General features: G+C 42.6%; 3 protein-coding genes across 10 annotated transcripts in view; 1 reads left to right on the top strand and 2 right to left on the bottom strand.

Moving 5' to 3' along the window:
• Positions 1-27,816, bottom strand: part of LOC121004457 (oocyte zinc finger protein XlCOF6-like) — a 1,031,731-nt gene that overhangs the window by 610,420 nt on the left and 393,495 nt on the right. The window lies entirely within an intron of this gene.
• LOC121004526 (gastrula zinc finger protein XlCGF66.1-like) overlaps positions 1-27,816 on the bottom strand; it is an 818,554-nt gene that overhangs the window by 324,339 nt on the left and 466,399 nt on the right. The window lies entirely within an intron of this gene.
• LOC121004478 (oocyte zinc finger protein XlCOF7.1-like) overlaps positions 1-27,816 on the top strand; it is a 1,216,478-nt gene that overhangs the window by 4,393 nt on the left and 1,184,269 nt on the right. For 2 of the 3 annotated variants that reach the window (XM_040436718.1, XM_040436719.1), the window contains exons 2-4: positions 1,341-1,546; positions 19,563-19,712; positions 19,842-20,021. In XM_040436718.1, coding sequence (XP_040292652.1) covers positions 19,635-19,712; positions 19,842-20,021 — 258 coding nt within the window. In that variant the 5' untranslated portion in view covers positions 1,341-1,546; positions 19,563-19,634. Of the gene's footprint in view, positions 1-1,340; positions 1,547-19,562; positions 19,713-19,841; positions 20,022-20,103; positions 20,164-27,816 lie in introns of those variants that run through there. The other variant, XR_005779720.1, reaches the window with a different exon arrangement.

The raw sequence follows: 27,816 nt of genomic DNA on the forward strand, positions 1-27,816 counted from the left end.
GTTATCATCTCCCCCCTTTGAGCCCCTAGAGGAGGCGGGATTCAGGTTCCTGACCTGGAAGATCACCTTCTTGTTAGGTGTGACCTCTGCAAAGCGAGTTGGGGAACTCCAGGCTTTTTCTGCCTTTGAGCCATATACGAAGTTCCTACAAGATCGGGTACTTCTAAAATTTTAACCTACGTTCATCCCAAAGGTTCCTTCCTTTGACAATATCAATCAGGTGATCTCCCTACCAACTTTGGCTCCACCCCCCTCCTCTGAGGAAAGAGGGCTCCATACCCTCGATATTGCGAGATGTCTTAGGATTTACCTGGAACGTTCCAAGGTATTTAGGAAGGATGAAAACCTCCTTATCCTTTTTTCCGGTACCCATAAGGGGAGGAAAGCCTCTAAGCCCTCCATCAGTCGCTGGATTAAAGAGGCAATTCGGGAGTCTTATATGTCTCAGGGCTCGGAGCCCCCTGAATTTGTAAGGGCCCACTCTACTCGAGCAGTGGCCACTTCTTTTGCAGAGAGAAGCTCGATCCCATTGGACGTGATCTGTAAGTCAGCTTCTTGGAGTTCTCACTCCACTTTTATCTCACACTATAGAGTGGATACCAGAATACATAGTTATTCCTCATTTGGCCGGACAGTGTTATCTTCCGCCAGGCATGAGGACCCTCCCATGGGGGTTTCTACTTGCTAAATCCCCATTTGTGCCACTGGTTAGGACGTAAGGGAATCGTTAATTTCTAACGATAATTTGTTTTCCCTTAGTCCTAACAGTGGCACACAAATTCCCCCCCCTATGTTTATTAATTGAGATTATGGTTGTCTACTTGTAATTACACATGGGTTGGAGGGTCACACCCCTCTTTATTGGGGGCAGGGAGGGCGTGTGCATGCCAGTGTTTTTTTTTGATTGTTTCATTAAACTTCCACCTGTCCTAACCAGTCCACAGGGGCAGAATACCCCATTTGTGCCACTGTTAGGACTAAGGGAAAACAAATTATCGTTAGAAATTAACGAGTCTCCTGTGTGGATTAGGGTCAGGGTTATTTTTATGGTGACCTGAGTTGTGAGGATTGTTTGGGGCAGGGCTACAGTCTCCTAGCAACCCTGAAGCAGAATTATCTTTAACCCCTTCTGGACTGGGGTTTTAAGAACAAAGTTAAAAAAAAAATAATTCAACAGCCATAACTTTATTTAATCCTCCTGTACAGCAGCCGTACGGAGCTTGTTATTTGGGGGGAGGAGTTGCGGTTATAATTGGCTCCATATAACTTATTGATTGTTGGGGAAATGGTAAAAAAAATAGCAATTCCTTCATTATTTGTAACATTTTATATTTCCGCAGTTCATGGTGAGAGATAACGGACATGTTAAAATAGAAAGTGCGGTCTCCGCTCACCGGACCCTCGCAGGACACACGGAGCGAGAACAGCAGAAGAGACGGAGAATTCCAGCCCCAAAGTAATAGGAAAACTGGATTTTATTGACTTAAAGGGAACCTGTCATCACCTTTATGGTGTCCATACTAACGTCAGCATAAAGTAGAGACAGGTGAGATGATTTCTGCGGTCTGTCATTTATAAGTTATAAGTAAGCGGTTGCCGAGAACCAACATCCCAATCATTGCAGACTGGGCCTGGAATAGAGTCCCGGCCTCCTGAGAAGAGTCCTGGTTATACATGAATTCCTGCTCTCCTGCCCACCTGCTGATGGCTGACAGTCTCCTACCTAGTTTTCTCCCATTCTCTCTAGGAGACAACGTCCAATCATCAGCAGATGGATGAGAGAGCAGGAGATTATAATAACCAGGACTCTTCTCAGGTAGATTTGACTCTTCTCAAGGCCTGTGCTGCAATGATTATGATGCCGGTTCTCACCAACCACTTACTTTTAGCTCATAAGTGACACACCGCTGAGATCAGCATTTCTGTCACTAATTTATACTGCCCTCAGTGAGGTCACCATAAAGCTGATGACAGGTTCCCTTTAATTTAAATGGGGTTTTCCCATTATAGCGACTTATCCTCTCTGTACAGCGGCAGACCACCACCGACCATGAGTACGGGGCCTGCACACATACATGTCCGCTGTCTCGAAGGAAAAATAAAAATGTTATGGGTGTCAGAATAGGGTGATACAAAAATTATTTTTCATGTATAAAACTATATTTTTAATGAAATACTATATAATGAAAAAATATACATTTAGTGCTGCTATAATCCTATCAGCCCCCTGAATATTAGTCATTTATATCTCGTGTTGACCGTTAAAAACGGTGACAAAATAACTGGTTTCTGTTCATCTCATCTCCCAAAAAGGTTAGGTAAATAAAGAAAAACGAAACCAATAAAAAATACAGCCCATTTGCAAAAAAAAACACTAAAAAAACTTCAGACACAGCTGCTTCAATAGAAAAAAGAAAAAAAATAAGCCCCAATAGGGCAACCCAAAATACAAATAATTTTAAAAGTGATTTTATGGTGCAAAGTAAATAAAACATAAAAATATAAATGTGGTATCACCATATTCATAGTGACCAGCAGAATAAAGTTATTATGGCAGTTATCTCACACAAGTGGACTCATCTCCCAAGAAATGAGTTAAAATACGATTGGAAAACCATATGTACTGCATGATGCTACCCATAAAAACTTCAGCTTGTCCTTCAAAAATCAAGCCCTTTCACGGTTCAGTCAACAAAAAACAAAAAAATGATGGCTCTTAAAAATATAATTTCGGCCCAAGCCATGTTCAAAAATCGAAGTCCCTTCTGGGCGCTGCCGTGTCCCCATAATGAAGTTTATGACCACATAGAGGGTATCGAGCAGGGACGGATTGGCCGTGGACCTTACAGGGAAGTTTCCCGGTGGGCCGATCCCGAGAAGGGCCACTCAAGCCCTCCTCACGGCTGCCAGCTGGGTGCATAATGATGATTCTCTCCTACACAAGTAGGCCAGCAGTCGCAGGTGTCCTCGTGAATTCAACTGTATCGACATCTTCAGGACAGCGATACAGTTCAATACTGTAGTGCAGGTGGCAGTATTTTGTGCTGAACTTTGGTATTTGGTTCTGCTGGGGTGGTATATTGCTCAGCACCATGGTATTGCTGGCCCTGCCTACATATCTTGGCCCTGCCTAATTAAAAGGGTTGTCCGGGTTCAGAGCATAACTCCATTTTCATCAAGGCAGACCCCCTGACTTGAGCATAGGAGCAGTTCACGCTCCGATGCTCTCCTTTGCCCTGCGCTAAATCGCGCAGGGCAAAGGCATTTTTAGGAGTTCCGGTGACGTACCGGGGCTCTCCATGGGGCTGCCAGGAAGCCCGGTGACGTCACCGGAACTGATGGGCCTGGCACGTCACCGAACACACTGCCGTGCGGATGTTTCCGCCTGGCAGTGTGTTATGATAGACAAAAGAGCCGCGCAGGGCAAGGGAGCGCATCGGGCAAGTTGCCTTGCCTTCTGTCAATTTGGACCCACCTGCAACATGGGGCCACCTTGTGTGACAGTTTGTGGGGTGGATATTCTCCAATTAACCCTTGAGAAAATTTATATTTTTTTGGCTAAAGCAACGTATGATTGAAATATATATATTTTTTTCATGGTTCAACACCTATAAGAGCTATGAAACACCCGTGCTACCAAAACCATCACTAGATGGATGCCTTGTGAGGTACAGTATAGTTACCAAAATGGGGTTTTTTATGGTTGTTTCTTATGTTCTGGGACCACACAGCCTCGGCAAACCTGAAATATTAATTGAAAAGCATCCAAATCCACACTTAGCACACTAGAGCCACACATGGGATATTTATGAAAAGTGTAGAATCAGGGTGATAAATATTGTATTTTGTTTTTGTGTTAACACTTGCAGAAAAATGATCGAAATTGAAAATCTGCAAACAAAATAACATTTCAAAATTTATCTCCATGTTGCTTTAACCCGTAAGATACCAGCGGCGTACATGTACGGTGCTGGAAACAGGGTCACAAATCCCAGCGCCGTACAGGCATCGTGGCTGCCATCCGTGTCAGCCTGTGATATCCAGCCGCCGGATCTCACAGGAAGCAGGCTATAAGTGTATTACACTGTGTAGTACACTTACAGCCAATGCATTACAATACAGAAGTATTGTCATCCATTGTAAAGGGGATCAGACCCCCAAAAGTCGAAGTCCAAGAGTTGGAGAAAAAATTAAGTTAAAAAAGAAGTAATAAAAAGAAAGTTTTCCCAAAAATTAAAATTTTCAAGAAAAATAAAAAAAATAAAGCGTACTTTTCCTAAAATAAAGTTAAAGAAAAATTGTAAATAAAAGGGAAAAAGAGAAAAGTAGACATATTAGGTATCTCCGCGTCCGTATCGACCGGCTCTATAAAAATATCACATGATCCACCCTGTCAGGTGAACGCCGTAAAAAATTAATAATAAAAACAGTGCCGAAACAGCCATTTTCTGGTCACCTTGCCTTACAAAAAGTGTAATAACAAGCAATCAAAAAGTCTTATGTACCCAAAATGGTGCCAATCAAACAGTCATCTCATCCCACAAAAATGAGACCCTACCTAAGCAAAAAAGAACAAAAACGATGGCTCTCAGAAAATGGCAACGCAAAAATAAAAATGATAGACATATTAGGTATCGCCGAATCCGTAACAACCTGCTCTATAAAAATATCACATTATATGCCCCCTCAGGTGAATGTTGTAAAAAAAATATTTTTTTTAAAAACTATGCCTCACATAAAGTGTAGTACGAAGAGATCAAAAAGTCTTATGTACCCCAAAATGGTACCAGTGGAAACATCACCTCATCAAATGAGCCCCCACATAAGACAATCACTTAAAAAATAAAACCAATGGTACCTGTAAACCAATCCATCAAAATCTGTGCTGCAAAAGCCATATGGCGCTCCTTCTGTTCTGAGTCCTGCCATGTACCCCCACAGCAGTTTACCACCACATATGGGGTGTTGCTGTATTCAGGAGAGAATAGGTAACAAATTATGGGGTGCTCTCCTGTTACTCCTTGTGAAAATGAAATATTTGGGGCTAAAGCAACATTTTCTTGGAAGAAATTTAAACTTTTCATTTTCACAGCAAAGTGTTTCCAAATTCTGTAAAATGCTTAGGGAGTCAAAGTGCTCAGTACCCCCCTTAATATATTCTTTAAGGGGTGTAGTTTCCAAAATGGGGTCACTTTTTGAGGGTTTCCACTGTAGGGGAACGTCAGAGTCTCTTCAAATACAAAATGGTGCCTAAAAAACATTCTAGCAAAATCTGCCTCCAAAATCCATATGGCACTCCTTTCCTTCTGACCACTGCCACGTGCCCATAGGGAAGTTTACCGCCATATATGGGGTATTTCTGTAAACTTCAGAATCAGAGTAGTGTATATTGAGGTTTATTTTGCTGTTAACCCTTGCTGTGTTGCAAGAAAAAATTGATTAACATAAAAATTCTACCAAAAATGTGAAATTTTGAAATTTCTGCTCCATTTTCCTTTAATTCTTGTGGAACACCTCAAGGGTTAACAAAGTTAGAAACATCAGTTTTGAATAATTTGAGGGGTGTAGTTTCTAAAATGTGGTAATTTATGGGTGGTTTTTGCATTACATAAGCCCCTCAAAATCACTTTATAACTGAATTGGTGCTTAAAAAAATGGTTTTGGAAATTTGGGTGAAAATTTTAAAAATGGCTTCAAAACGTCTAAGCCTTCTAACAAAATGATGCCAACATAAAGAAGATATAGGAAATCTTGATTGATAACTATTTTATGAGGAATTACTCTACTATCTGTTCTAAAAGTAGAAAAATTCTAATTTAGAAAATTGTGAATTTTTCCAAATTTTTGGTAAATTTTTGATTATTTTATAAATAAAGATGAAATATGTCGACTCAAATTTACAATGTGTACACGGGAAAACAATCTCAGAATGGCTTGGATAAGTAAAAGCGTTCCAGTTATTACCACATAAAGTGACACATGTCAGATTTTCAAAAATGGCCTGGGATTTAAGGTGAAAAGTGGCTCGGTACTGAAGGGGTTAATATTTGTGAAATGCCAAACTCCCTAAATGTCGTTTTGAATACTTTGAGGGGTGCAGTTTAAAAATGTGCTGAATTACCATATTTTTCACCCCATAAGACGCAAAGTGGGGGGAAAATGCCCCTGCGTCTTATGGGTTGAATACTAAAGAGCACTTCCATTATGGAAGCGCTCATTAGTACCGGAGGACCGGGAAGCGGTGAAGGCTCTGTACTCACCGCATCCTGCTCCTCTGCTGTCAGATGTGCAGTGGCTGCGCACAGCGTGAGGGCGCTCTGTGACCTCACGCTGTGCGCGCCAGTTCACAGCACAGCCGACAGCAGGAGGAAGAAGAGCGAGGAGCGGCGGCGTCCAGGAGCAGGAGAGGTAAGTGGTTTATTTATTTTGTGATCTGAGGCTGGGGGCTGCTGAATTATGGCTGGGGGCTGCTGAATTATGGCTGGGGGCTGCTGAATTATGGCTGGGGGCTGCTGAATTATGGCTGGGGGCTGCTGAATTATGGCTGGGGGCTGATCACGTATGGCTGGGGGCTGATCACGTATGGCTGGGGGCTGATCACGTATGGCTGGGGGCTGATCACGTATGGCTGGGGGCTGATCACGTATGGCTGGGGGCTGATCACGTATGGCTGGGGGCTGATCACGTATGGCTGGGGGCTGATCACGTATGGCTGGGGGCTGATCACGTATGGCTGGGGGCTGATCACGTATGGCTGGGGGCTGATTATGTATGGCTGGGGGCTGATCACTTATGGCTGGGGGCTGATATGAGGCATGGGGGCTGATATGAGGCATGGGGGTCTCATCTGAGGTCTGATTGGGGGTCTTTATATTGGGCTCTGATCTGAGGTCTCATCTGAGGTCTTATTAACATTGGGGATCTGATTGGGGCTGTGAGCTGAGATCTGATTAACATTGGGGGTCTGATTGCTGATCTGATCTGAGGTCTAATGAAAAAAAAAAAATTCTTATTGTCCTCCTCTAAAACCTAGGTGCGCCTTATGGGGAAGTGCGTCTTATAGGGCGAAAAATACGGTATGCTGGGTGAGTCATGTCAAAGACCCCTCAGATCTGAATGGGTTTCTGAAAAAATAGGTTTTGGAAAATGTTTTTAAAATTCGGAAAATTGGTTTTAAACATTTAACGGCTATGTACATCTTTAGGACAATTTTTATTATTGCATTGTAATAATTTTGAGCTAAAATCATTTTTCCATTTCGTCCACCATGACGGCTTAACATGGAGATTGACCCCTTGACCTCGGTAGGGGCAGGAACACAGAGAGTTTAAAGGCCACCACCCACTCTCACCCTCAGTGTTTCCTGTCCCTACGGGGGGGCACCTCACAGAGAGATCTCCTGTTGGAGGTGTGAAGACACAGCGTTTGTTATTTTTTTGGTACCTTATCCTTTCCCTCTGCCCTCTGGCGGCTTTGTCCTAAGCTTGGCAGAGGAAGAACATGGAGTGGATCTCGTTCCTGCTCTTGCGGGGGCCTGAATCCCTCCCCAAAGCGCAGGGTCCCCCTTCCCTCCTGTAGGAAGCTGACCGCGCACTGTCGAACGTGCTGCTCGCGGACCCATGTGTGAAGCCGCAGCGTTTTTTTGGCCGGCAGGAGGTTAAGGGGGTGGAGCTATGAGCCGGACGCGTGTGCACAAAGACACCGCATCCATCGCTGCAGGCGGGAGATTTGAAAGGTCTAGCATCCCAGTAAAGGCTCCTGCTCCAGATGACGGTCCCCGATACCCCTGCAGACCAGATGGACTCTACAGATACCCCCTCGGCTGCTCAAATCGTGAGTTCCCCTGTGGGGAAAAGAAAATATGTATCATGTGGTTATGTACCTCTTGCAATAGCTTACTGATACTGGGTTGCTCCTCTTTTAGGGAATTAAAGAGCCCAGAACTAAGGCCAAAATCCCTAGATGTGCTACTTGTGGCAAAAGATTACCGGAAAATCATAAAAAGAAGCTCTACCAAGTCTGTATTAATGAGCTTGTTAAAGAGGAGCAACCATCCATACTTATGGAGGTCAAATTAATGATTCAGAGCGAAATAAAATCCTCGCTAGCATCTCTCAGATCTGCTCCTCCGACTCCACCTGCGAAAAAAACGTGACATGGACGAAGACGCTTCCACCTCTAGACAGAACGCAGATGCACTGTCAGAGGCAGAGATAGTGGAGGACAGGAAAAATTATTTATTTTCTTCTGAAGAGATGGAAGAATTATTAGACGCCGTAAGAGCAACCGTGGGCATAGAGGAGGTACAAAAACCTCGATCGGTCCAAGACTAAATGTTTAGGGGGCTCAGAGCCAAGAAATCTAAAGTGTTTCCAGTAAACCAGAATATAAAGGATATGATCATGGATGAGTGGACGGACCCTGAGAGGAGACTGGGAGTCCCCAGAGAATTCAAAAATAGATTACTCTTTGACCCAACTGACATAAAAATATTTAACGAGATTCCGAAAATCGACGTCCAGCTGGCAAAGGTGGTCAAGAAGACCTCCCTTCCCTTTGAGGATTCATCCCAATTACAGGATCCGATGGAGAGAAAAGCGGATTCTCCTAAAAAAGTCCTGGGAAGCTGCAACCTCCGTAGCTAGATCCATGTACTTCTGGCTTAACGAGCTGGAAAATCATATTAAGAACAAAACCCTGAGAGAGGAAATTTTTAATTCCATTCCTCTCCTCAAATCAGCTACAGCATTTTTGGCGGATGCCTCAGCCGAGTCCGTGAAGTTTGCCGCAAAAGATGCTGCTCTTTCTAATTCCGCAAGGAGAGCACTGTGGATGAAATCCTGGGGAGGCGATAGAGCCTCAAAGTCTAAATTATTCTCTATTGCCTTTTCAGGAGAATATGTTTTTGGTCCTGTACTGGATTCTATACTCGAGAAAGCGGCCGATAAAAAGAAGGGTTTCCCTGAGGAAAACAAAAAGAAGCCTGTCACGACCATGGTCATGGTCGTGACTTCCCCCCATGCAGTTGCCTGCGGTTTGGTCTGTTGTCAACCACATGGTGAGGAATGCTGGTATGTAACCTCACATGTGGTTGCCGCTGGCAACATGATTGTATTCACAGTATAGCAGCCTGAGCTGTTGCTAGGCAGCTTGCTGTGAAGGGCATGCGGTAACACCTGGCAACCTCTCTTTGTTTGTGTGCACTTTCCCTGTTTATTGTGCACGAGGTTGTTGTATGTGTATACTGTGAGACTTTCCTGCACTTGCGGTTGTCCATGGCAACGTGTGGATTTGTGTACATGTGGTGGCAGTGTCTCGGCCTTCTGGCTGTTCCCTAGGACATGGTTGCCACGCATGTCGTTGCCAGCGGTAACAGCTCCAGTTTGTTTTATTGTGTGTATTCCCCTTTAAGTGCTTTCACTTCCCTGGTTGGTGTTGGAAGGGTTAATTCCCTCTCCAGTGTGTGGGTGTGGTCACTTTGGGCTATAAAGCCTCTGTGGAGACCTGAAGCTGAGGGGTACTCCAGCCTTGTAGTAAGCTGGAGGCATCCTCCTGGTCTTTAATACCATCTGCCAGTGAGGGCCACCCTTGTGGTCATAAACCTATGTATTGATGTTCTTTTATGTTTCTCGTTTTCAGGCACCTTGGCCAGTTTAGACTCCTGTTCATCCGTATCCAGGAGGAACAGGTTGTCTTATCCAGCTCCTAGCTCAGGGATCCGTCCAGGGTTAGCAGGGAAGCAAGGTTCCTGAGTATGAGCCCTCCTACCATCAAGGTCGGCTCATACAGCTAGGAGTCAGGGTCAGATTAGGGATGCGATAGGAGGTGACCTGCTCCCTAAATCTGTTGTCCTGGTCAAGCAGCTTCCATTTAAGTTAACATCACACGGATTAGAGTTACCCCCACTCTAATCCGTGATAAAGCCCTTTCACCCAATCCAGGTCTTATAGGGAGAAAGGGAAAACAGGTAGGTGGAGCTACCAAAAAGGAGGAAAGGGCAGAGGTTTCCTCCTTAATCCCCAAAACAAAGAGCCTGACGAGCAATGGCGCCAGAGTGGGAGGAAGGTTGAGGAGATTTCTACCCTTTTGGTAAACCACGACCCAGAACCCCTGGGCCTTGGATATTTTAGAAAACGGTTATCGGATAGAATTTTCCTCAACCCCTCCAAGAAAGTTTCGGATAACCTCTCATGGCTCAAAAGTTCTGGAAAGGATTTGGAAGGGCGTTGTGCAGTTGATAGTCAGGCGTGGTAGTCAAGGTCCCTCATTCAGAAGAAGGAAGGGGCTATTATGCCAACCTATTTTTAATACAGAAGCCAGACGGCTCCTTTCGTACCACCATCATAAACCTGAAGGGATTAAATACATCTATTGTTTACAGAAGGTTCAAAATGGAATCTATAACGTCAATTACTCCTCTAATCCAAGCAGGAGATTACATGACGTCCATAGATTTAAAGGACGCTTACTATCACGTCCCGATACACGAAAACTCGCAGCAATATCTCAGGTTTGCCCTGTTAGACAGCACCGGAGTGGTAAACCACTTCCAGTTCACGGCTCTACCCTTCGGAATTTCCTCAGCCCCGAGAGTTTTCACAAAGCTAGTAGTGGAAATGATCTCTCCTCTCAGATCAGAAGGAATAAAAAAAATTCTGTATCTAGACAATTTCCTCATTTTAGGAAAATCAAAGTCAGAGGCGTCCAGTCTCACCAACTACCTAATTCATCGGTTTTCAGAGTTGGGCTGGATAATAAATCTGAAAAAATCTTGCCTGGTCCCATCAACCAAAATGAAATTCCTAGGAGTACTTTTAGATTCAAGTGCTCAGATGACATCTCTTCCTCAGGAAAAACTAATATCCTTCATAGGAAAAACAAAAAAATTTCAAGGCCAGACCAAGTGCCCATACGTAATGCCATTGAGTCTATTGGGAACAATAACCTCCTGCATAACATCGGTATTGTGGTCCCAGGCTCATACCAGGATAATCCAGTCATGGATTCTGAAGAATTGGGACAAGAAACAGTGCTCCTTAGAGAAAAACATATCCATCCCCATTCATGTAAGGTCCGATTTGAATTGGTGGATACAAAAGACAAACCTGTCAAAAGGTGTAAGTTGGATAAAAGATCCAGAGATTCAGGTGTTCACAGACGCAAGCGGTACTGGTTGGGGGGCGAGAGTAGGTTCCTCAAACTACCAGGGCAAATGAACAGAAGACATAAAAGCAAGATCTTCAAACTACCAAAAACTAAGGGCAATCTGGGAGACGCTAAGGTCATCCCAAAAGATAGTACTCGGAAAGCACCTGAAGATTCTCTCCGACAATGTGACGGCGGTAGCCTACTTAAAACACCAGGGAAGCACAAGATCCCCAAGTCTAGAAGAACTGGCGAGGAGAATATTCGTTTGGGCAGAAAAAAAATGTGTGCTCCATCACGGCTATTCACCTAAAAGGTACGGAAAATATACAACCAGACTTCCTCAGCAGAAGGACCATAGATCCGGGGGAATGGTCCCTAAATCCAGAGGTGTTCAGACAGATCTCCAAAAGGTGGGGAACCCCTCAGATAGATCTCTTCGCAGCAAAAGAAAATGCAAAGGTCGGCCACTTTTGCTCCCTAAACCCCAGGGAAGACCCTTGGGTCGTGGACGCATTCTCGATCAGATGGACCTGGGATCTTGCCTATGCTTTCCCTCCATGGGCATTAATCCCCCAGAGTACTACAAAAAATAAGGTCCGACTCGGTAACAGTGATCCTAGTGGTCCCATCCTGGACGAAGAGAAACTGGTTCCCGATATTAAAGGAATTAGCGCTGGAGGAACCATGGAGAATTCCCCTCCGAGAGGACATTTTATCGCAGGGTCCGATCCTCCATCAGAATCCAGGACTACTCAAATTGTCAGCATGGATCCTGAGCGTGAGATATTAAAAAGTAGGGTTCTTTCCGAAAAGGTCATCAATACCCTTAAATCCAGCAGCAAAAAAGTCACCTCCGCGATATATCTTAAGATCTGGAGGAAATACTGCAACTGGCTGGGTCAGAACCCTCCGTTAAATTCTCTCCCAAACATCATAAATATTCTAGATTTTCTCCAAAAGGGGCTGGATTTGGGCTTGAGACCTAGTACACTTAAAGTACAGATCTCGGCCCTAGGAGCATGCTATGACACAGACCTGGCCAGCCATAGATGGGTGAGAAGATTCGTAAGGGCTGCCTTGAAATTAAGACCATCCATAACACCTAGGGCCCCTCAGTGGGACTTAGACCGGGTCCTGAAAGGACTAATGAAACCACCATTTACCCCAGTACAGGACATTTCTCTAAAACACCTGACGCTCAAGGCTGCCTTCTTAATAGCCATAACGTCAGCTAGACGTTTAGGAGAGATCCAGGCACTCTCCTGTCGAGAACCCTATCTTTCTGTGTTCCCCGACAAAATAGTATTAAGGTTGGATCCGGGTTTCTTTCCGAAGGTCGTTTCTGACTGTCATAGAGACCAGGAAATTGTCCTCCCATCATTTCCTAAAGAGGTGTTGAGTACATCTGAGGATCAATATCAACTCCTGGATGTTCGAGATACTGTCTTACAGTACCTAAAAGCAACAGAAGAATTCAGGAAAGAAGATAATCTTCTTATACAGTTTGCTGGTCCAAACAAAGGAAAGAAAGCATCCAAAGCCTCTTTTGGGCGCTGGATCAGGTCCACCATATCTTGCTGCTACCAGATGGCGGGTCTTGAAAATCCTACAGAGATAAGGGCTCATTCCACAAGAGCTGTGGCCTCCTCATGGGCAGAAAGAGGAGGTGTTTCCTTAGATAAAATCTGCAGAGCAGCGACCTGGTCCAGTATTAATACCTTTTATTAAGCACTACCGAATTAACGTTTTGGCTTCTGCTGACTTGACCTTCGGCCAGAAGGTCTTGCAGGCAGTTACCCACCCGAATAAATAATCTGGTAGTTCTCCATGTTAAGCCGTCATGGTGGACAAAATGGAAAAACCGTAATTAGACTTACCGGTAATTCTGTTTCCTTGAGTCCACCATGACGGCCGATATATCCCCCCCCTTCCCCCCTGAAGATTTAAAGAGAAGAATGACACCGCGGCACATCCGTTTGGTGAAGAAAAGTGGGACCCTTTATTCACCTATGCAACGTTTCGGTCCGCTTACTGGGACCATTTTCAAGCAATACAACATTGTGAAGACTGTGAGTATTTATGCAGTCATGATCGATTAACATACATAAGTGACAATTAACAAAGTATACAAAAAACAAAGTGTCTAATACATGTCATAAAAAATAAAAATGTGACAAGCCCGGAAGATAGCTAGAATCAAGGCATTAATCGGAAGATTAATCGGTATATGCAAAGCTTCCAGGTATACATACCGGTACAAATACAGTTACTTGAAAAGGGTCTAAGTTTTTGTCCAGCTAGTGTCATTAATTGGTATGAGTTGGAAGCTGATTTATTGTATTTTTTTAGATTAATTAAACTCAAGATCCATTTTCAGGATGTACACAGCTCCGCCCCTCAGCCTATGCATGAATTACGCTTATCTGATTGGGGATTGAGGGTTAAGAGGGATTTTTCCCCCCAAATATCTTAAAATTTTTAACTCACCTTAATCCACTTGCTCGCGTAGCCCGGCATCTCCTTCTGTCTCCTTTGTTGAAAGACCTGTGGTGAGCATTAATTATAGTTCAAGGACCTGTGATGACGTCACTCCGGTCATCACATGATCTTTTACCATGGTGAATCACCATGGTAAAAGATCATGTGACGTACCATGTGATGACCGGAGTGACGTCATCACAGGTCCTTGAACTAAAATTAATGCTCACCACAGGTCTTTCAACAAAGGAGACACAAGGAGATGCCGGGCTACGCGAGCAAGTGGATTAAGGTGAGTTAAAAAAAAATAAATTTTTAACCCCTCCAGTGCTATTTTACTTTGCATTCTGTATTCAGAATGCTATTATTTTCCCTTATAACCATGTTATAAGGGAAAATAATACAATCCACAGAACACCGATCCCAAGTCCGAACTTCTGTGAAGAAGTTCGGGTTTGGGTACCAAACACGCACGATTTTTCTCACGCGAGTGCAAAACGCATTACAATGTTTTGCACTCGCGCGGATAAATCGCGGGTGTTCCCGCAACGCACCCGCACATTTTTCCGCAACGCCCGTGTGAAAGAGGCCTTAGGACGCTTGTAACCACACTTTTTCTTATGACAGCGCTGTGTTATGCTGCTTGTCATGTGACGTTTCACTGAATTATCACGTGAGTCATTTACAGTGACGTCACGGACATGCGCAGTTGCAGTTCCGGGACGCCGTATCCATGCGGCGCAACTCGCAACAGTGTATTCTCCCACCATTGAGCATGCCTGACTCCACGCTCGGTCCTGTTATCTTTACACATTTACAGGTGATAATGATTCACTGTTAATTGTCACTTTCGCATTTTACTGCAATATTATGAATATGTATACCTGGAAGCTTTGCATATACCGATTAATGCCTTGATTCTAGCTATCTTCCGGGCTTGTCACATTTTTATTTTTTATGACATGTATTAGACGCTTTGTTTTTTGTATGCTTAGTTAATTGTCACTTATGTATATTAATCGATCATGACTGCATAAATACTCACAGTCTTCACAATGTTGTATTGCTTGAAAATGGTCCCAGTAAGCGGACCGAAACGTCGCATAGGTGAATAAAGGGTCCCACTTTTCTTCACCAAACGGATGTGCCGCTGGCACCCAAACACTCACTACTAGGAGTGCTGCCTGGAACCTTCATCTATATATATATATATATATATATATATATATATATATATATATATATAAAATTAAGGCTGCACCCACTTGGTAATTTGGAAAGCACTGAGGGTGAGAGTGGGTGGTGGCCTTTTAAACTCTCTGTGTTCCTGCCCCTACAGAGGTCAAGGGGTCAATCTCCATGTTAAGCCGTCATGGTGGACTCAAGAAAACAGAATTACCGGTAAGTCTAATTAAATATTTTTTTTTTCAATTGGTCTTTATTTAAAATAATGAGCCGTTTTTTCTTTACAGAGCAGAAATGCTCTAGTAGCAGTCTCTGGATTTTCTCTTCCATCAGGCAGGGAGCTGTAGGGCTCCTTATCTCTGCTCTCTGACCTCCTAAATATTATAGCTCAATCCTTATCTTACTGATAAGAATGTGATTTTAATAAGTGTTTATAACCTTTAAGTAGTTTAGAGATAAGGGTTATTAGAAGACTGGCACAAAGTGAAAGTACCAACCAGTTAACCCTTGGTGACAGAACGGCTCAATATATTTAATAAAGACCAATAGAAAAAAAATATTTTTAGCCCAAAATGAGTAAAATGCAATCATAAAAGAAAATTTTCTTTGAAGGTGTACATTGCCTTTAAGCCTTTTTAGTGTCCTTTAAATAATTTAAAAAGAGCATTTTTCTCCGGGCCATAACTTTGTTTTTTTTACCATTTACATTTTCTTTTTTTTTTTTTTTTTGCGGGTTGGGGGAGTTCTACTTTCTAATGACACCTTTTAATACTGCCTACCATGTAGTGGGAAGCTGGTAAAAAAATCCAAGTGGAATTAGAAAATAAAACACGAATGCACCACAGTTTTATGGGTTTCATTTTCTTTTCCTTCATTCTGTTGAACAGTAAGAATACAGCGATACTGCTTTTATATAGATTTTCTGAGAGGGCGCCATCTTTAACAACCTGACATCCGCTGTACATGTACAGCAGATGTTGGGAAGGGGTTTAGAAATTATGTCAACATAAAGTAGACATATGGCACATATGAGTTAGGGCTCATTCAGACGGCCGTATGCTGTCCGCAAAAATACTGAATGCTATCCGCAAAAAAACGGCATTCAGTATTTTTGCGGACCCATAGACTTCAATGGGGCCATGTCCTGATTTTCACGGACAAGTATAGGACATGTTTCATTTGTTTTGCGGAACCGTGGAATAGAAAAGGGCCCCATAGAAGTTAATGGGTCAGCATCTAATCCGCAAAAAAACAGATCCGCATTTTTGCGGATAGCATACGGCCGTCTGAATGAGCCCTTATTGAATGGCTTCTGTAGTGTGACTTAGGCTACTTTCACACTTGCGTTCGGGGTTCCGCTTGTGAGCTCTGTTTGAAGGCTCTCACAAGCGGCCCCAATGCATTCTGAGTGGATGCGGATCTGCTCAGAATGCATCAGGATGGCTCCGCTTGGCCTCCGTTCCGCTCAGCAGGCGGACATCCGAACGCAGCTTGCAGCGTTCGGGTGTCCGCCTGGCCGTGCGGAGACAAACGGATCCGTCCAGACTTACAATGTAAGTCAATGGGGACGGATCCGTTTGAAGTTGACACAATATGGTGCAATTTCAAACGGATCCGTCCCCCATTGACTTTCAATGTAAAGTCTGGACGGATCCGTCTGAATAACTTTCACACTTAGAATTTTTTCTGAACTATAATGCAGACGGATCCGTTCTAAACGGATCCCAACGTTTGCATTATAGGAGCGGATCCGTCTGTGCAGACACCAGACGGACCCGCTCTGAACGCAAGTGGGAAAGTAGCCTTAAAAGCAGAACATTTAAATTTTTACAAATTCAACATTTTTAAAAAATTTATATAAATTTCTGATTTTTTTTTTTCATAAATAAATCCAAAATAGATTGACCACAACTGCTCACTAACATGATGCACAATGGGCCATAAAAAAAAATCGCAGATCATTTGGATTTTTATATTTGAAAAATTGGCTGTTTCATTAAGGGTTTAACCCTTAAAGGACCCAAAGATTTTCCATTTTTGCGTTTTCGTTTTTTCACTCCCCGCGTTCCTATAGTCCTAAATTTTTTTGTTTCCGTTCACATAGCCTTATGAGGGCTTATTTTTTGGCGGGACAAGTTGTACCTTCTAATGGCACCATTTATGGTTGCATACACAGGGCTCCAGATGGCGTCCAAAATTGCTAAATGGCGACAAGACTTTGTAGTCTTGTTGCGATTTGCGCCTAGACCGTCTGCTGCTCTGCCTCTCACACATGAGGAACTGACATGGCTCTATCAGGGTGAATAGGGATGAAAGATCCCAGGTTCTAGCCCCTAAGGGAGGAAATAATTAAATAAAAAGTAAAAAAACAAAAAAAAAACACCAAAATATTACGTTTAAATCACCCCCTTGCCCAATTTTACATATAAAATATGTAATTTTTTTTTTATTGTTTATATATCGGCACGCCCAAAAAAGTGCGAACTATTAAAATATTTAAAAATATCTCCTATACGGTGAACGCCGTAACAGAAAAAAAAAATTCAAACATGCAATTTGCCATTTTTTAGTCACCTTGTCCCGACAAAAATTAGGTTGGGATTGTTCTATTATGGTCCAGACATTTAATAAAATCTGGAATGCACGCGGCTTTTTTGGTGTTTTATTTTTTTCACGTGAGTATTGCAATACTTTTTTATGATATCGAAATTGAGTCAAAATTTTGGTATCGTGACAACCCTAGGTAAGACGTGTTTTTTTTAATTTTTTTTTTTATTATACCGTAATTAGATGTATTTAAATTTTGGCGACTAACAATTAAAATTTGGCTCCTAAATTTTTCAGGTTAGGAGCTCCTTGATATTTTTTTTTAGTCTGGAGCCCTCATACAATGTAGTGGAAAGCAGAAAAAATATCCAAATGGGGTAGAATTGGGAAAAACGTAATTCTGACAAAGGATTTTATTTTTTATTTTATTCACCGTACACTATGCTGTAAAATTGACCTGTTATCATCATTCTCCAGGTCAGTATGGTTACAATGATACCACACTTGTATAATTTTTCTTCCGTTATAGTACTGAAAAAAAATGAAAACCTTTGAGAGAAAAAAATTATTTATCACACCATATTTTGTCCCCTATAACTTTTTTTGTAGTTATGTCTACAGGACTAATTTTTTGCGGGGCAATCTGTACTTTTCAGTGATACCAATTTGAAGTGTGTGTGACTTTTTGATCACTTTTTATTAAAAAAAAGTTGAAGTGACAAAAAGTGGCAAATTGGCTGTTTTTATTCTTTTTTCCATTACGGCATTTTCTGTATGCCCATTAATATTATTTTATTTTAATTGTATGGGAGTTTTTGCACACAGCGATGCCCATGATGTTTATTTTTTTATTGGTTAAGTATTTTTATTTTAAGGAAAGGGGGGTAATTTGAACTTTTATATATAATTATTTTTTTATATTTATAAAAACTTTTTTTTTAACATTCTTTTTTTTTTTTTTACTATTTTTAAGTCATCCTAGGTGACTATAACTGGCATTCATTAGATTGCCCATTGTGTTCATTGATGGCTATATAGCCATCACTGAACACAATTTTCAATATAACAGTACAGTGGCCAGTATTGGTATATTCCTCTAATAGACTCTTGAGGCTTTGGTCTATTAGTGCAATGTAACAGGTTCCTCGATTTCAGCCGGGGAACACTGTTACCGGAGAGGAAGCGCGCGGCTTCCGCTTCCTGACTGATCAGATGCCGTGGTCACATTTGACTACGGCATCTGAAAGGGAAAATGTATGCGATCAACCTTGTGGCTGATCGCATACATGTGCCGTGGTTCTCTGCTATTTAAAATAGCAGAAACCCGGCGGCTATGGCGCCCGCTTCACGTGCGAGCGCCATGTTTAGAGGTCCTCAAGGGCTTAAAACCCACATACAAACAACTGTGAAAATTCTACACATTTCGACCTCTCCGGGGCTTAGTCATGGCTAGTCTTCACAGCAAAAAAATTCTATTTCGCTGCTTTGCCAAATTTGACAAAGAAATTTGCTTTGTGACAAATTATTTTGTCTGGAAGTAGCGGACGCAATGATAGGGAATGGCAATTGCACCACCCCCATGTCATTGAACCCCTCAGATGCCATGTTCATCGCTGATTGTGGCATCTGAAAATAATAGTGAGAGCTTTCAGGGGTTAATCCGGTAAAATATAATAATAATAATACTTACCTTATCCATTTGAGCGAGAAGAGTCCAGCAAGTGGCCATCTTGATTGAAGACACCGTGCAAAATCTTGCACGGTGTGTTATGATGTCATCACGATGGCCGGCGTGGTGACCTCATATGATTTCACGCGGGATCTTCTATCAAGATGGCTATGGCGACCTCTTTGTACTTAAATGGATGAGGTGAGTTTTTTTTTTTACCTCAATTTCAGAGAAAATTGATTCATTACCATGAAGCACGGGATATTTCGGCTTCATGTGAAATCAAATTTTTCCTGAAATTCTGATCGAAGTCCACTTAAAAAACTTTGTTTCGTTCAACCCCAGTCATGGCATAAAAGTAAGGTAGACGCACAGTGATTTATAAGAAATGTTAACCAATAACAATCCAGGTCTAAGTAGACAAGTAGTGTTGAGCAAATCAAAGTTAATGAAGTCTCCTCTTATTATCTCCATTAATTGTATTTTGCATGGAATTTTGTAGGATTTTCCATCGTCTCATCTTCTTTCCATTCAGGTTCCTACAATATAGGATCTGCTCAGTGGATATCTTCTATATAAGATCCTTCTCCTTAATTAACTGTCAAGGATGGATAGGGACAGGGACAAAATGGTGGAGAGTCTAATAAGCCTCACCCTAGAGATCCTCTTCCGGCTTACTGGAGAGGTGAGAGATTCTGATGATGTCACATTACATAATCTTGTCTATGTTACTAACAGATGGACATGACTGGAGAGGTGAGGGACTCTGGAGATGTATGGAGTGATATTTATTACTGTGTCTCTCTATAACTAGGACTACACAGTAGTGAAGAAGACCTCTAGTGAGCGCTGTCAGGTCCCTGTGTCTGAAGGATGGGGAAGAACCCTGAGCCCAATAACAGGGCCTCCACCTCACCCCCTGATCCTTGAGGAAATAAACAGAGAGAAGATCGTACAACTCACCAACAAGATCATTGAGCTACTGACTGAAGAGGTGACACTGCTGGGAATGCTGGGACATTCTACAGGAACGCTGTGAAGGGATCTGGGTGATGACTGTATCATTATGTTGTCAGGTTTCTATCAGGTGTCAGGATGTCACCATCTATTTCTCCATGGAGGAGTGGGAGTATTTAGAAGGACACAAAGATCTGTACAAGGACGTCATGATGGAGGATCAGTGGCCCCTCACAACACCAGGTAATAGACATGACCAGGTACCTTGGGCTCACAACAGAAAATTATTCTTGGGGCCCGACCCACATATCATCAAAAAGGTTTTGATTCAAGGAAAAAGACCCTAGTGGCAATTTATTGTCTTGAAAGACAGCTCCAAAAGTATTTTTTTCCTGGACTTTGGGGGCCCACTATGGGATCAATGACTGCGCCCACTAGAGGATCATTTTGACACTGGACATGACTATATACACACGTCCTTTCATTATCTGTATGTAAGGAATGAATTCAGTCACTGAATGTGTTTCCTACAGTTAAGGAAGAGAGAAGAACACCGGAGAGATGTCCCACTCCTCTTCTTCCACAGGATGGTTCAGAAGAACATCGCAATGTCCCACAGGATGATCAGGTAGATGGAGATAAGGTCTCATGAAATGTATCCTATGATCTGTAGAAGGCTGTGAAGTTCTTGTGTTCAGTCTTGTTTTATCGACCAGAATTATATGTTTTATCCTTGTATAATGAGAAGGGTGGCGATGACTGAATTACAGGTGATCATTGACATTTCATGTTGTCTGGATCTTCTCACAATTTTCTGGTTATGGAGACTGCTGGTCGGAATAAGGAACCAACAGATTGGATTTATACAGGACACCGGCAGATATTTGGGTCAGATAGCTCCTGCTGTCCGGTCATGTTTGGTTGTCATTCCAATTACTGATCTTTTCTGGTGATATAAAACATTCCACACAACTATTCCAACCATCTGAGGATTTTTACAATATTTCTTTCACAGCTTGTGAATCCGGGTGAAGATCTGAACACTATATATGTTACAAAGACATATGTGAGGGGTGATGAGCAGAGAATAGAGGACATTCCTACAGATAACCGCCCAGGTGAGTAGTAACCACTAAATAAAGCAGAGAAGTAGATTCTACTCATTCACGGGAGACACTTATTTTATATTGAATTTTAAGGTTTGTGTTTTGTTTCAACTGTGTAGTTACTGATTCATCTGAAATACAAATGTGATAGTGTTATGCTATAATATAGTAAATTTGTAAGGCTGAAAAAGAGATACATCCATCTAGTTCAGCCCATTATCCTGCAAAGTTTGAAACCCTTAAAAACAATTTTTTTTAAATCTTCAGAATGACCAGAGAGGTAAAAATCAAGCAGGGAAAAACCAGGAGGGACAGACATGATGAATGCAGTAGACAGGAGGTTAATCCAGAGACAAGCCAGAGTCAGTGAGCGGGAGAGTGGATATATATAGAAATAGCAGCCACAAGGATAAGCCAAAAACAAGCCGGAAGTCTTGTAAGTCACAAAGTATAGATTCCTGAATAGAAATGCAAAGTTGATTTAAGATCAGCTGTTTTAAATCCCCCTCCAAACTCTGGGATTGGATACAGAGTCAGAAACCTGATTGGATAGGTTTCCAGTCACACTGACCAGTCCAGCAGCCAGGGATAGTCTCGTCGGCATGGCAACTCTCCCAGTACAGCTCAGAATAATGATGGGAGGTGAAATCTTCCCCAACTCCAAATGTGTCAATCAGAATTGCTCCCTGGATCAACTCCCCTTCTCAGAAATCTATTAACTATAACCTGTAATATTATTACCCTCCAGAAATACATCCAGGCCCCTCTTGAACTCTTTTAGTAGGTTCACCATCACCACCTCCTCGGGCAGAGAGTTCCACAGTCTCACTTCTCTTACCGTAAAGAATCCTCTTCTATGTTTGTGTACAAACCTTCTTTCCCCTAGATTGTAACAGTTCTGGGCATAAATAGATGATGGGAGAGATCTCTTTACTGACCCTTGATATATTTATACATAGTTATTAGATCTCCCCCTAGACATATTTTTCCTACCTAAATAACCCCATTTTGATTATATTTCTGGGCACTGTAATCCACCATTTCAATATATTACATTAGTCTGATGCCATTGAACTCGGTCCAGCTTCATTATGTCTTACTTGTGCACTGTTGCCATGAATTGTAAGCATTAGTCCGTGTGTGCGGTCTGAAAGAATTGATACATTAAATTCTTTATGAAATTCCCAAAACCTTTAGTTTTCAGCGAATGTGAAACTTGTGGCATTCTAATTGCGAATATCGCTCAAAATGACGTCCGCCATTTTAAAGATCAGAAGACCGAGAAGATGATGGAGGATTACATGATCTTGGGCAGTTCCCCAGTGGGTTTGCCCAGAATACTATGTAGTCAGCCTCAGCCCATCATGAGGGACCATAAGTGTGATACAGTGGTGAAATAGTGGTTGTGTCATAGTCAGTATATAACATACCACCCAGGCAAGGCATGTATTTTCTGGGCTTTTATACAGGGATAGGACGTCTGGCAGATGAAGATCTTGTAAACGCAGTGTACAACTAGTTTAAAGTCAGACGGATAGTGTGTTTCACAGTGAGGAGAAGACAATAAATAGATCAATTAATTGACAGTTTTTAGAGAAGTCAGTGTGTCATTGTGTTACTTGGTCAGGCAGGCCAATAGACAGGGTAATGTTCTGCTCACTCTCTCCTTGATCCATTACAATCTGGTTTCTGCACCCTACTGTCATGGATGGTGTTGCAGAAAGCTGGAACTTATAAATAAACGTCCGACTGGCTTGATCCCAAACTAAGGAGCATATGGGTGAGCCCTATAAAACCCCTAGAGCTATCCCAGGAGGAGGCAAAGAGGAGGGTACAGTGGGTTGGACATAAGGTTTTAATAGGGACCTGTGAAAAACATTATGGATCTTCCAAGTCTGAGGAAGATTAAGACGGAAGGCAACGGGATTGATGACGGACAAGATCTTTTAAGGCCCAATAAACCTAGGACCCAACTTCCAGGAGGGAACCTTCAGTTTGATATTCTTTGTAGACAACCACACCAGATCCCCCACATTTAGGTTCGGACCAGGCACACGTCTCTTATCCGCCACACGCTTATATCTCTCACTCATCCTCTTCAGTAAACCAGAAGACCCCTCTCCAGAGAGTGTCCCAAACTGCGGATGAAACCCATATGCACCAAAAAAATGGTGACTTATCAGAGGACTCCTGGCGACGGTTATTTAAAGCAAACTCAGCAAGGGACAAAAAAGAACACCAATCCTCCTGATTCTCCGCCACAAAACAGCTATGTCTCCAGATTCTGATTGCCACGTTCGGTCTGACCATTCGACTGCGGGTGAAAAGTAGAAGAGAACGACAACCAAACCCCCAAGCGAGAGCAGAAGGCCTTCCAGAATCTGGAAACAAATTGCGTGCCCCTATCAGAAACGATGTCTGAAGGAATGCCATGCAATTTAACAATGTGATTAACAAACGCTTGCGCCAGCGTCTTGGCATTGGGTAACCCAGGAAAGGGAATGAAATGCGCCATTTTGCTAAAACGGTCCACTACTACCAGAATCACAGTCTTCCCCGAGGAACGAGGCAGGTCCGTAATGAAGTCCATGGACAGATGCGTCCAAGGACGGGAAGGAATGGGTAACGGGAGGAGAGAACATGATGGCCGTGAATGAGGGACCTTGGCACGAGCACAGGTCTCGCAGGCTGCCACAAAACCCTCCACCGTCTTACAAGGAGCCGGCCACCAGAATCTCTGAGCAATGAGATCCACTGTGGCTCCACTCCTCGGGTGCCCAGCAAGGACAGTATCAGGGTGCTCCTTAAAAACCTTGTGTCGTAAAGCGAGAGGCACAAACAACCTCCCAGGGGGACAAAGATCAGGAGCCTCTGCCTGGGCTGCCTGAACCTCTGTCTCCAAATCAGGATAAAGAGCAAAGACGACCACCCCTTCAGCCAAAATGGGACCCGGGTCTTCAAAGTTCCCCCTCTCCCGGAAAACAACGTGACAGGGCATCTGCCTTAACATTTTTAACCCCAGGGCGGAACGTAACAACAAAATTAAACCTAGAAAGGAACAAAGACCATCTGGCCTGTCTCGGGTTCAGACGCTTGGCCGATTCCAAGTAGGCCAGATTCTCATGGTCTGTAAACACGGTAATAGGGTGTCTGGCTCCCTCTAACCAATTGCGCCATTCCTCAAAAGCTAATTTGATGGCCAACAACTCCCTATCTCCCACATCGTAATTTTTCTCTGCAGAGGAGAGTTTCCTTGAGAAAAAGGCACACGGTCGCCATTTGGCAGGAGAGGGACCCTGAGATAAGACCGCACCCACACCCACCTCAGAAGGGTCCACCTCAACAATAAAAGGTAGAGAGACATCAGGTTGTACCAAAATGGGAGCGGAAGCAAAACTCTCCTTAATACTAGAAAAGGCTTTAAGCGCATCTACCGACCACGAAGAAAAATCTACCCCCTTTTTAGTCATATCAGTGAGTGGCTTAACAACAGAGGAATAATTCAAAATGAACTTTCTGTAATAATTGGCAAAACCCAAAAACCGCATCAGCGCCTTCTGATTCTCAGGAAGCTCCCAATAAAGCACAGCGCGGACCTTCTCAGGGTCCATGCAAAAACCAGAAGCGGAGAGAAGAAAACCAAGAAATTGAATCTCCGGAGCCGCAAACACACATTTTTCCAGTTTAACGTACAATTTATTATCCCGCACAATCCGCAAGACCTGACGTAGGTGGTCTCGATGAGTCTTGAAATCAGGAAAAAAAATCAAAATGTCATCCAGATACACCAGTACAAATTTCCCCATTAAATGATGAAAAATGCTGTTCACAAAATGTTGGAAGACGGCCGGAGCATTCATCAAACCAAAGGGCATAACCAAATTCTCAAAATGACCCTCAGGGGTATTGAAGGCCGTCTTCCATTCGTCCCCTTCTCTGACCCTGACTAGGTTGTATTCCCCTCTTAAATCCAACTTAGAAAAAACCTTAGCCCCAACAATCTGGTTAAACAGGTCCGGGATCAGAGGAAGCGGATATGGGTCACGAACCGTGATACGGTTCAGCTCCCTGAAATCCAGACAAGGTCTTAAAGAACAATCTTTTTTCTTAACAAAAAAAAAAACAGCGGCAACAGAGCTCTCCCTGACTGCTATGCCCATGCAAAGATCTTTATGGTAGACAATTGCATGCCCTCGTACCTTTTACTATGTGACACCTGAAAACCCTATAATAGTGAGGGGACACGACCACCGGCTCCCTGCACTTAATACGGACGGAGTCAGGGTCACCTACAATCAAGCCAGCAAGAAACATAAATAAAGGAAACAGAATTATCTGAGGAATCAGGAGAAGCAGCCTCCAGCAGTGAACGCAATCCGGGAAGAAGTATAAACCGCAAAGTGAGGCAGTATGGGAGGGAATATAAAGGGAGACAATCAGTGCAAATAGATGACAGCTGGGAGAAGGAAAGGAGATGAGAAGGTGATACCAAAACAAAGAACATCATACAACAGGTAGAGAATAATACGTCTGCCAGATCTTCTCACAGAGCGGGCGGTGACACCTACATTCTACAGAAACTGCTCTTGCCAAAGTGACAAGTTTTACTATATGCAAAAAAGCCTCTAGGAGCAACGGAGGCATTGTTGTTACACCTAGAGGCTCTTCTCTCTCTGCAACTGCTGGGCCCTTTCCACTTTGATTGACAGGGCCAGGCAGTGAAGACCTCATTACGCCTGGCCCTAAAGTCAAAGTGCAGGGAGCGCGGCCATTATAGAGAGAGCTGAGCCTCTATGTGTAACAGCAGTGCCCTTGTTGCTTCCATAGGCTCATTGGCATATATTAAAATTCCATTTTTCTCAGCAATGCAAGCACATATGAACATGCAGTTCCAATAGTCGGAGACTATAATTTTTGTTTCTGGTCTTATTTTAAAATTTAACTTATTTTTACTTTTATTAAACAAACATTGCCACAAAAACATAAAGAAAATTAAAAAAATACTTATGGAGGGCAATAAGGTATTGAGGGCGCGGGTATAATGTCACTACTTATCAGTAGGTCAGATGATATTGCTGCATATCTCTCTGACAATGGAGTGCAGAGAGGGTTGATAGTAGCTCCTTTTCCCCTGAAGATGCCGCATCTCGCGGTGAAACATGTCGGAGGAGCTGCATCTTTAGCCTTTTAAAAATTATGGCAGGGCAAATGCACTAATAGAAGCACGGCGAACTGCAGACGCCGTGTATACCAGTACACTATAGGGGCAGTGCCGAAAGATTGAAGTGGCGGTTGCCACTAATAGTGTCTTAGCAGTGATCAGATACTATATTAATAGCACTTTAGGCAGGGTAATAAGCCAATAGAGTGCAGCATAACTTACAGAGTGCCTGGTGTCGGTTGACACTACAGACACAAGATATTCCACACTACCTGCACTCCATTGTCAGAGAGATATGCAGCAATATAATCTGACCTACTGATAAGTAGTGACATTATACCCTCGCCCCCAATACCCTATTGCCCTCCATATGTATTTTTAAATTTTATTTATGTTTTTGTGGCAATGTTTGTTTAATAAAAGTAAAAATAAAAGTTATATTTTAAAATAAGACCAGAAACAGGAATTATAGTCTCTGACTATTGGAACTGCATATTTGACCTCCTGGGTCCAGTGGGTCATTTGAAAATATCACATATGAACATGGGACCAAAACCAACGCCTGCAGCTGCCAAGCACACACGTAACAGGTCAGCCACATGCCCTTTTGCTGACATATTCCTGTAAAAAGAAATCTTTATAGAGAGAAAGGTGGTAGGAAATTGTTTATTCCCGATATGATAGAGGCCTGGGGGATTATTCAGGGATTTTAGGCGAATAGTAGAATTTTAGGCGAATAGTAAATTTTAGCGAATAGTAAATTTTAGGCGAATAGTAGAATATCGGTAATTTTGTATTGGACATAGTGAGAATTTTTTTTCTTTCTTATACCACCGCTTTTAGTGGTTGGTTTTATAACGCTAGATGAATCAGAGCGTAAGGCAAGACTCAACTGTTGCAACTGTTGTAAATTATTGAGATCTGTTAGTTTGCTATACAAGTCAATGGTTGTGTCCTCCTCTCATAATAATTTAGGCATCTAGAAAACTGATGCTTTCCCTGCTCTTGTTTATAGTGAAACACAGTTCAGGTTGGATGTTATTGAAATCCTGTTGAAGTGTCCTGATGATGATTTTGGGTCCCTCCATATGTAGAAAATGTTATAATTGTAAACAATTTACTGCATGCTGTTTGAAAAGATCATAAGGGTATATGAAATCTTCTGAGAAACAAATCATTTATGTATTTGCATAAGGGGGGGCCATGTTAAACCCCATTACAGTACCCTGTTATTGACTGAAATCATCTCCAAAGAGGAAGATGTTTTCCTCTAGGACTATCTGGAGGGGAGTTAGGCAGGATTCCTGTTGTGGTGCTTCCGGAGGAAATTGTGATGATAAGATATGTGCACTTGTCTCAAGACCCCTGTGGTGATCAATGGAAATATATAGACTGTTTACATTAAACATGACCAAAAGACAATCATCTGGAAGAGGATGACCATTTTTTGCTAAAAACAAAAATGGACTAACGGGGTGTTGTTTAGTCAATTATGTAATTTCCTTAGATCCAATCACCCCTGTGGAACTATTTAGCATAATCTCCATCCTTTTTGAAATATGGGG

The sequence above is a fragment of the Bufo bufo genome, chromosome 6 (assembly GCF_905171765.1).
Source record: "Bufo bufo chromosome 6, aBufBuf1.1, whole genome shotgun sequence".
In the NCBI taxonomy this organism is placed as follows: domain Eukaryota; kingdom Metazoa; phylum Chordata; class Amphibia; order Anura; family Bufonidae; genus Bufo; species Bufo bufo.